Source organism: Habropoda laboriosa, unplaced genomic scaffold (assembly GCF_001263275.1).
Source record: "Habropoda laboriosa isolate 0110345459 unplaced genomic scaffold, ASM126327v1 scaffold40, whole genome shotgun sequence".
Taxonomy (NCBI): domain Eukaryota; kingdom Metazoa; phylum Arthropoda; class Insecta; order Hymenoptera; family Apidae; genus Habropoda; species Habropoda laboriosa.
In genome coordinates, this window is record NW_017100231.1 from 7497739 (window position 1) to 7508535 (window position 10797).

The 10797-nt window shown below is 31.3% G+C and overlaps 1 protein-coding gene across 1 annotated transcript in view; it reads right to left on the minus strand.

Annotated features, from left to right (window-relative positions):
• The window catches only part of LOC108571523 (probable cytochrome P450 49a1), an 8220-nt gene extending 707 nt beyond the window's left edge, over nt 1-7513 (minus strand). The window contains exons 1-8 of the mRNA XM_017933583.1: nt 7323-7513; nt 5357-5473; nt 4590-4666; nt 3030-3225; nt 2782-2941; nt 2256-2425; nt 1655-1733; nt 1339-1536 (exon numbers count right to left, since the gene is read on the minus strand). Coding sequence (XP_017789072.1) covers nt 1339-1536; nt 1655-1733; nt 2256-2425; nt 2782-2941; nt 3030-3225; nt 4590-4666; nt 5357-5473; nt 7323-7498 — 1173 coding nt within the window. The 5' untranslated portion in view covers nt 7499-7513. The remainder of the gene's footprint in view (nt 1-1338; nt 1537-1654; nt 1734-2255; nt 2426-2781; nt 2942-3029; nt 3226-4589; nt 4667-5356; nt 5474-7322) is intronic.
• Between the last annotated feature and the right edge of the window lie 3284 nt (nt 7514-10797).

Here is a 10797-nt window from a genome sequence, read left to right on the forward strand (position 1 = left end):
AATTCCTATTTACATCATGTTTCTTTATAATTTATGAAGAAAATTATAAATCTAAAACAGCGAAATAATTATCATTTGACATTTACAAGAATTTCCTTAATGATGATAGATAATGATAAAATTATGCATGCATGGTCTAATGCTATGCTTAATGAACTGTTCAATGATGCAGAGTGTAATAAATGTCTTCCCTGGATCACATTTTTTATGCATGCAATAATGGTCTTATAATGTGCATTTTCTTGTAGAATTACTTAATACTAGTTGATTCTTTTCAATTATTAAATTTTTATTAAATAATTAAGCGTTACGCGCTAATACTTGTTAAAATATCCATATTTTGACAGAATATTAATTTATATTAGAAAGGAGGCAATGAATGTTTCTTTCAAATGCATTTTTGCATCTAAAGAATACACATGTACTTAGGTATTTAGTAGAAGATGAATCTGGATAAATTGGCCAACATTTTCCTCTTCCAACTGCTCTTATCTCCACTTACAAAATAATTACAGTCCTTTTTAATTACATCTCATCTAAGAAAAAATTTACTCTTCTACCATATATTCTTTTATAGCTCTTTCAACATATACCATTATGTAAATATCTATATATTTATAGAGCACTAAAACAATACAAGATAGCTATTCATCTTTTCATAAAAGAATTTCAAATGTCACGTTAATGTGACGAGAAAGTAAGAAGAAGTATACTGCAATATTATATACACAGGTATAAATACACGGATTGTTACAACATTCAAGCGACAGATTAATGGCACCCTAAAGAGGTAGCCAGTGTCCCATAATAAAGAGTGAAAATCCAGCCAGCTGGACAAGACGTTTATTGTCCTTGGGTATTTACTGTGACCGCTGACAAAGTAACGGTGACTGCTTTTAAGCTATAAGCACCAGACCTGTGCAATAAAACTGCAAAGAGACAGTTTCATTTTCTTCCGTTATTATCACTTGCAGATGTTATTTCATTTGTAGTTACTTTTTCTCAAGATACTAAATTTTGTTCAATATGGGAAAGTCGAATTATTGAATCCTTTTGTAAACTCTGAATAAATTTGAACAAAAAGTTTATTTACTTAAATGACTATGGATTAATTCGAAACGCATATTAGTTATACTTAAAAAATTCCAGTATCCGTGCAGCAATTTTTAATAGTAATCACATTTCTATAAAAAATAGTATAAAATTGACGTTCTCTACTTTCTCTAGGAATATTGAATTATTCTTCAAAATGTCCCTGAGTTTAATTCTACTTTCTCTCCACCATTGTTTTTAAAAAATTAGCTGGGGGTTTATGTATAATTGCGTAAAATTTATTACCTTGCTAATAACAACGAGCATCTCGAGTTCAGCGAACCGTCGACCTAAACACATTCGTCTTCCGTAGCCGAAAGGAAGTGACGCGAAACTGTGACGCATGCCATCGTTTTGCAGCCATCTCTCTGGAAGGAATTCCTTACTTCGTGGAAAGTACTTGTCGAGATTGCTTATCACGTAATGCTGGAAAACCACTTGTACCTGTTTGTTCAAATAAAACACTCCTTAGTGGAATTTTTCATTTTTCCATATTTGTAAAATATTTAAAGGCAGAGTATTGAATATGTTCTTGAGTTAATGGCACTTTTATTTTCCTTACTCCTTTAGGTACACGGTACCCCTTGATTATAGTGTCTTTGGTCATGCATCGTCCATTGCCAATCACTACTGGATACATCCTGAAATTGCAAATAATTGCACATTATATTTTGCTAAAAAACAATTTTTCTTACAAAAAAATCTTTGCTCGACAAAAAAATTAATATATGCTTGTTAATTAATGAACCTTCGCTTTAAAAATTTCAAAATTTTCCGATGACGATGTTTTTAATATTTACGCAACAAATTTGAAAGTCAGAATTGAAAAATAAATTATATTTACAATGAAATAAAATTATTATAAATATTTTAGTCATTTCCTCGGATCAAATTTAGCAAAATGTATTATCGATATCATTGATATATATCATTTGTAAATAATTATAAATTAAATTGCCATCGATATAATACAATTTTTATTCGTATTATTTTACTCGTTGTTATTACTAATCAAAAATCCAAACATTTCAGTGTGAAACATTTGTTATTTCTTCTCTAATACCCTCAGGTCATCCGACCTGCGTAAATCAATCAAAGGTTCAAGAATTACCGTTAAGATTAAATTCTTTCAAAAGATGAAGAATAAACGTGTAGGTATAAACCTTAGTGTTTCCTTAATGCACGCCTTCAAGTACTTCAGTTTATCCAGGTGATTTCCTTCCAGTTGCATATTTTCACTTGGAAGAACACTACAGACTTCATCATAAGCCAGCTCTTGCTTGTCAGGGTGCAGAGCTAATTGATACAAAGTTGATGCAACTGCACTGGAAGTCTAAAAGTGAACATTTCCAAAGTCTTACTTATAATGAACATCCAAAATATTAATATGCTGCTAATGAAAGTAAACAAAATTACCGAGTGGAATTTATATATGGTTAAAAGAGCCCTTCCCTCTAAGGTTATCTTGAAGGTCATTTCAAGATCATTTACATTTTTTTGCATATAAACATTTGTTTTTTACCATCATTCAACATTAAGACGTGAAGTGACCTTAAATAGGGAAAAAGAAGTAGATGACCTTGGAATGCTGTTTAAGGTAACCTTGAGGAAGAGCTTTAATTCATGAAATATTCTACGACATTGACACGTGAAAATTATTTTCAATTGTTTTTTCATTCGAGCACTTACAGTGTCAATACCAACTAGGAATAAATCAAGAGAGAGTATTGTAGCTAATCGGGTGTTATTTTCCAGAGTCAAGAGTCTCTCGAGAAGAGAAGGTTCCTTGTCAGAATTCCCTGCTTCTTTTATCTTTGAAAGAGCAGCTTCCGTGTATTTAAACGTTATACTGAAAGTAAGCATAGTATTTCTCTCATTTTTCACCATAATCTTACGTGAAAACTTTCAATTTAATACTTCTTTTTTATCTTTTTCACCTAACGATAGTGTCGAGAGCGTTCACGTATTGCATCCACGTGGGCGTGTTGAATAATTTCCAGAATGGGAACTTCAGTTCCAATACTCCCACGTTCTTGAAGAACGTAATAACCGCGTCTATTAATTGCTGAGTTTCTACGTTTGCGTCATCGTCCAAGCAGCCCAGTCGAACGTCCAGTGCTACACGCGCAATAGCTGAAAAAGTATTGTCAAAGCATAAAAAATCGTCAAATTTCTTACGGGACACTCCGTATATGACTTGGAAACAATGCAAACAGAAAATAAGCCCTTAAAATGTGATAAAAATAGTCATCAGACTAACGTAGGGTTAAATTTTTTATTTTTAGGTTAATAAAAAAAAGGAGTGAAAATATTCTTCAAATATTGCACACTGTGATAATAATATTTGATGAATCATTTTGAATACTTTGTTTCTGCATCAATTACAAAAAAAAACGAATGATTACAAAACGTGTAATATCGCATATCAATGAGGACGTAACGTCAGCATGCTTAGATGTACCGTTAGTTCCATTATTCATCCGAGAGAGGGTTACATAATTATACGTGTGATTATGAAAGTGACTGAAGGCATATATTAGATCGTGTAATATGAAATGTTGGATTTCTAATCGTTACTAAAACGATATCTCAAGTGATTGTACAGGATGATTCTTACAACTGGAACAAGTTGTATTTCTCTTCTGATTGCAATGAGAGAGAAAAGATAGAATTTGGAAAAAGCTGGAACACTCTGTATATAAAAACTAAAATGTAAATTTATTCTACGAAAGGATCGATGAAACAAAAAATAAATGATACATTCAATTTTTATCGATTTTCGATGTAGATCACTTTCATAATCATCGACACAATTGTGAAATGAATCGTGTGACTTCACAGAAAGTGTACAGCTAACTATTCATATCCAGGACAACTTTCGCTTGTACCAACGAAAGTAAACAGCCGATGAGTGAAGTGAAGTAGTCTAACGCGTGATACATACTACATCGATCAAGAGGTACTATACTCTTTGAGAAAATATTTGCTTTGTAATCACCTCACTGTGTAGGTTTTCTTTGCTATCATTACACGAGGATACAGTGAAAAATCTGTTATACCGACCGTCTAATAAGGACATAAATACAGTAAATTCGACAGCAGAATACGAAGCTATTTTTTCAAATCAATTTTGATGTATTTCAAAATATAGAGTTTTAGTTAAACAAATAGAATTATAAATAATTTGGGAAAAAATTATAAATAATTTTGGAAATAATTATAAACAATTATAAATCGTTTGGGAAATAATTATAAATAATTTTGGAAATAATTATAAACAATCTTGGAAAATAAAATTAGCCAAGAAGATTGTCCGTTTTCAAACAAATCAAATTTGAAGCTTAACGAATATTACCATACTTAATAAGATTTATATGTACTTTGCTAAACCGCACTCTACACAATTCCTCTGAACTTCCATGAAAACATTCTAGGAACAATTCCTTAGAAATTCCTTAATCTCATAATTACCGAATTTCTACACCCATCATACTTACATTCCAATGACCATTTATGAATCTCATTAAGGAAATCATCAGGCATCTCGTTATTTTCGTCTTGTATTTTCTTGATCCTACAAGCGAAGACGATTATTACCTCAGTATACGTACATATACACATATACAAGGTTTTATGGATTTGTTCAGCGCTACGCAACGCGTGGCGGCAGCGATTATACGTGAAATGACACACGTAGAAATACTACCCATAGCACGTTATTTCAACAGCCGTCGTCAACACGTGTTAGGTTGTAATACGAAACGAATCTATTGACTGGCAAAGCAATACGAAACTCAATGTATAGTCGCTGGAATAAATATATAAAATTGCAAAATCAGCGAGGCGTAACATTTTTCATGTTTGATCATATCGATAAGTTACTCAGTAGACACAATTACAAGAATCAAGATGAAGTAACCAGTTATCATTTTTACTCGTTTTTAATTATAAACTAGAGAAATTCACTTTCTGTTTGAAAGGTGAACTCAGTTAACAGCTTAAACAAGAAAGTTATTTCTCGACTTAAACCTAATGCAAAATATGTCCAAAGGAAAATTTGAGTATCAAAAGTTTTTCTATAATTAGAAAATATATAATTAGATATTTCAATGTGACTTTTAATTTACGACCGGTGGAATATCGGTTCCACCGAGTGTACATACACGTAATCACGCGAGCGGAATCGAGAGAAATAAGCGTAACGGGATAGAAAAGTCAAAGGTAAGGTATAGTACGTGTAAGATCTACTTATGGAAGATCGAACCTTTGAAGGAACGCTAAACTAGCCTCTTCGATAGCCCCAATGTACATTCTCGCCGTTCTTGGTTGCAGCATCACCTGTTGCACCTTACTCCGGAAATTGTACCAGCTTTCACCATGACTGTAACAAACATTTTCGTCGATACACCTCCATTAGACTTTTTTCTTTGGAACTTGAGAAATGTGTAAAACTTCCGTAATTGACAATTCTGACGCAACGATACCTGGTGCTAAAGTATGTTTGATTTTATACTATACAAGGTGAAACATGGGAAAGTTCTTTCGTTTGGAAAGAAAAATTCTTTTAAGGAATTAAGCAACTTTTGTTTCGAATTCAATTTTAATTTGTTTCTTTCATAGAAGCGATGAATACGAAAATAAAATTATTACAAAATTGCGTAGGTATTCTATCTATTGTTGTGTAGTTTATGATCTGTTTAGCGAGTGTAACCCAGTGTATGCATCCATTGAATATAAATTGTAGAAAATAGCATGTGAATAGAGTCAAGTATGTTAACGCTTGTAATTAAGATTATTACTTATCAATTATTAGACACATGTAGTTCAATGCAGCCGAGGCAAAAACACGAGTTTGATCTATTTATGTTTTTACTGAAACATGAAGGAGAACCTTCTTATTGCTATAATTCATTTTTGTTTTGTACAAGCTGTCACGAGAAGAAATCCGTTTTATTGGACGAAAAATGAAGTCGTAACAGTAGTACGAGTTTTTGTCACGCGAATATTAGGAAAAGAGGTCAACTCGAATGCAATTATAGGTTAAGTTAACATGCAGAAAGTGATAGCATAGCGTGCATCAACACCTAATTGTGCAACATTTACTTTCTAGCTGGTAACATGACGTGCATAGCGTACCTAACGCTTAAATTCACCCCCGTTATAGTTAAGTTTCCAACCAGTTTTCTTTCCCTTTACGGTGTAACATGACTACCGTTTCCTGTAAATCATGTAAGTTAAAAGCATGATAGCCAATTAAATTACGTTGATGTAATATCTGATGCAATTAATTTTTTCTTGAAAATCTACCTGCATACATAGTTTCGACCATAGAAAGTTTAATTATACAATCTCTGTGACTTTTTCCTGTGACTTTCCTGAATTTCTCACTCAAAATTTTTGCTTCTACTTTAACTTTATCTTAATTTTTCAAAAATAAAAAAATTTGTTCGGTAATGAAAGAAATTCTAAATGAATTGTTCTACTTTGTTAGTAGAACAAATGTATGCATGCATAACTATGTTAAAGAGTGTGCAGGAACGAGAGAACAGTGACTCTCTAACGTTCCTAAGACACACACTGCTTCAACGTGACTACAGCTCAATATGCATAGCAAATATTTGCTCCTCCAGTGGTTTGCTAAACGAAAGGTTAAGCAACATCGCTAAAGGAATCATAATACCAATATTTGAACATTATAACTCTTAATGAAGAAAGCAAACATGATGAATTTACGATGATTGGGGCATGAGTATAAATACGACGTAGTTTTATATCCTATTTCTGTCATTGGTAATTACATACAGGGTGATTTTGTCGTTAGTTCATCTAAAGGTAGTGTCGGCAATTACACCGCGGCGGTAACGCTGCGTCGATTGCATGAACTGTCGATTGGTCTCTGACGTCACAACAGTGAAGACCGGCGACAGATCGCACATATACCGACGCGGTGTGATCGGCAGCACTGCTCTTAGATTAACCAACGAGAGAATCACCCTGCATTTTACTATACGCAGATTATTGAATTAAAGATAAAAATAAGAGTTATGTGACAGAAATAACGCATAATAAAAATTGATTTTTGTGTATTATGTACATATATAGTATACCATCACCCATAATATACAGAGATCGTTTCACGTAGTGAATGATTACAGCCGTCTGTAGTAGCGGAAAGGGTTAATTACAAAGTGAAAACTAATTGTTCAGAAAATCATTCGCTCAAGGCTTACACTGCAATCACGCCAGCATTCTCCCTGAAGAACTCCTTTCTAAGCACATGCTTGTAATAATTCAACGAGGGCATTGATGGTCTATACGGCATTCGTTCTTCTTGTCTAAAGATACGCTCGATTTCGTTCGCGTCGTAAATGAATACCATGTCTGGTCTACCAAGTAGACCTTCCATTTTTACAATGTCCCCATATTTCTCATACAATCTTTTAGATACTTGATCCACTGCTTGGATTTTAAAATCACCTGAAACGGAAAAGTTAAGTTAGGTTATGTTGTATCTTATACAATATATGTATACATATCAAAAGTTGTTGAATTTTGATTATAATAATTTATTGTAGTGGAATGGAAAACCGTAAAAAAGAAAGTACACTTTTCTTAAATAAGCTAATTAAAATATATTGGCTTAAAATAAGTCAAATATTTGATATGTTTGAAATTAAAAAATATATATTTTACAATCTGAATTCGGGTACTTTTGTTATACATACATATATTGTACTTTCTTTCTTACATTTATGAGATCTCTATAGAGTTATACACAGAAATTTATTATGGTAAATCGGAATATTTAATTACTTAAAAATTGAATCGAATGCTTCAATATGCTAATGATGGAATGTATAATTATTGGAACACTAAATTGATTGATTTAGTATTCAGAACAGTTTTTAGAGTAATCTAAGCTGAATAAAATGTTTCTTCATATTCATACTACGAATTTTTTAGATAAATTTTTTCGCAAATTAAACTTCGTAAAAATTGGATAATTTTATTTGGCAATATATGTAGCTTCTTCAAATTGAACAGAATCATTCACATTCATTATTATCCTGATCATCGATCAAAGTTCAAATATCTCATACCCATGAGAGATTACTCAGTAAAATCTCTAAAAAAAGAACTCGAAAGTTGAAAGGTATCACAGTTAGTTTACACCGTGTGACAAATTTAATACGTTTTTTGTAAACTTAACTTAATCGTCTCAAAAAATAATTAATTATCTCGTCTTTTTTAAGATACACTCCATATATTTAATTAATACTGTTAATTTCATTATTTTCGTAAGAATTTAAATATACAGGGTGTTCGCTTTAACGTGTCGCATAACTTTTCAACCATTTGCGATAATGTAATGAAAAATATTGTTCCATTTAAAAAACTCAAGGTGACTGGATTCATTGTAAAAACAATTTTCGAAACTTTTATTATCGTCATATGTTGTCCACTTAACACAGATAAATTTTGGTTAATAAATATTTTTGGAATGGCTAAAAAACTTTAAAAATTGAATCTTAAAAATTTAATTAAAAATTTTTAATTTAAAAATCTTAAAAATTTCTATATGAAAAAACATATGCGTGTAGGTGGACGAGTTCAAATTGTCCTGAATCATAGATAGTTCAATGGATTACAAATCAATGAATACCTATGAACGGTATAAATCGCCACGTGTTGCCAAAAAAAGGAGCGGGCTTTGGTCCAGGAATGTCAGAATAAGGACGACATCGTGACCAGCTTTGTTCCTCAACCTGTGTTGCCAAGGTTTCTAATGTTCTAACGATATTAATCCACTGTTTGATGATAGTACGTCTTAACGCTATATTGGAACTTAGAATTATCATTTTCAGCCTGTAACATAAAAAGTTGCAACTCATGTTACCCATATATTAATTTATTAAGAAAGTTGTACCACATGAAATTGCTGTTTTTGTAGGTTGAAATAATAAAGATGTAGTATTTGCAAAAATAATTATCTTTATTCAATCAAAATATTTTTATAAAACTAAAAATTTTGATTCGATTTTTTTAATTCGATAAATTCTTTATATGTATATTTCGGCATGATTCAGCTGTACTATGGCCTAGTTTAAATTCATATAAGAAAAGTGTTCCAAATTCTGCGAAAAACAGTTCAATAAACAAAGGGAACAGAGGAGTACAGCACCGAAATAATTCTGTTTCGGAAGAAATCTGAGAAGGTAAAAGCCTAAAATTTCAGACAGGACCGCATGAAGTACACATATAAGGGTGATTTTCATGACGCCAATTACCCAGCGAGACAGATCACATGTACCGACGCAGCATTATCGCGCGGTGTGATCGACAACACTGCCTTTACATTAACTAGCGAGAAAATCACCCTGTATGTATAAGTACTTTAGCTTTGTAAATAATGGAAATAATTAATAATTTGCATTATACAATGATTGTTTTAATAAAAGTGTTTTATTTCAATTTAACCTAAGTATCCCGCAACATCTCTTTGAAAATTATCATTAGGCTTCAGATGTTCATGTAAATGCATATTTTTATAGGAAATTAGTAATAAAATGGAACCTGGATAGAAATTAGTTTTGTCTTTAAAAGATTCATATATGTTGTTATATTTCCACATATGTTCACATATTATATTTTCATATTTCACATATTTTATTTGAATAGTTCGACATATTTTAAGTGCGTTCACATTCTATTACACCCGTTAGAACGGTGTTAGATAAAATTTCCTCAGCATAACAAGCGAACTGCTATTGCAAAAACCAGAACAGCCCTTTCAGGTGAAATTATACGGAGTAATTGTTTCATGCTTTCAACACGGATCGTTCTTAGAACTTGTTACATGAAGTATCCTTTCTTCTGCTTCTTGGTCTGTTTGAGTAAAAAAGCAATAAAATATGAGAGAAATAGGTTAATTACAATTTAGTTTAAATGAGGTAAGAAACGTAAGGAAAAATACATGGAAAATATGAAAAAAATGATTTAAAAAATGTTTGTAAAGAAGATAAAAAATAATTGAAAAAGTGGTAAAAAATTATTTTAAAAAGACAGTATCACGAAAGGTATTAAAATGAGAAAAAGTTACTTTGACCACAATTAGATATAACAATATTCATGTTTTTATATTAAAATTATAATTCTCATTGAAGAAAATTCAACAATTTGTCCAACGAAGAAATCATACTTCCAAATAAATTAAAAATTGTATTCAAAATATATTAATTAATACTTATAGAATATTTTCACGCAAATAGATTTGAAGCTATACTCCTTTACTTCGATTTCGAAATTTTTTCCCGTTTAATAGCTTGCGCAGACAAAGTGACTTTGGCGTCGTAACGACAATACGTTTACAGCTTCTCATTCTATGTTCTCTCTAAAAAGTCGTCAAATAATAGTTTCAGACTTTCTACTTCGAACTTTCTTAGTTCTATCTGGACAAAGAAAAAAAAGAAGAAATTAAGCAACAAAATTTCTCCTAGTAATCTATGAATATATAATACTTGATTGATCACCAGATTAATTGCTTTTCATTTTAAACATATTTTGTAATATATTTTGCGGTTCTCGATTTGCTATATTCGATAAATAATATCCATATGTTATGTTTTACTTATATTATGCCAATTTTATCTTAAATATATTTTACCCTAATTATTGTTAAATTTTTTTTTTTAAAGTAACTACCTT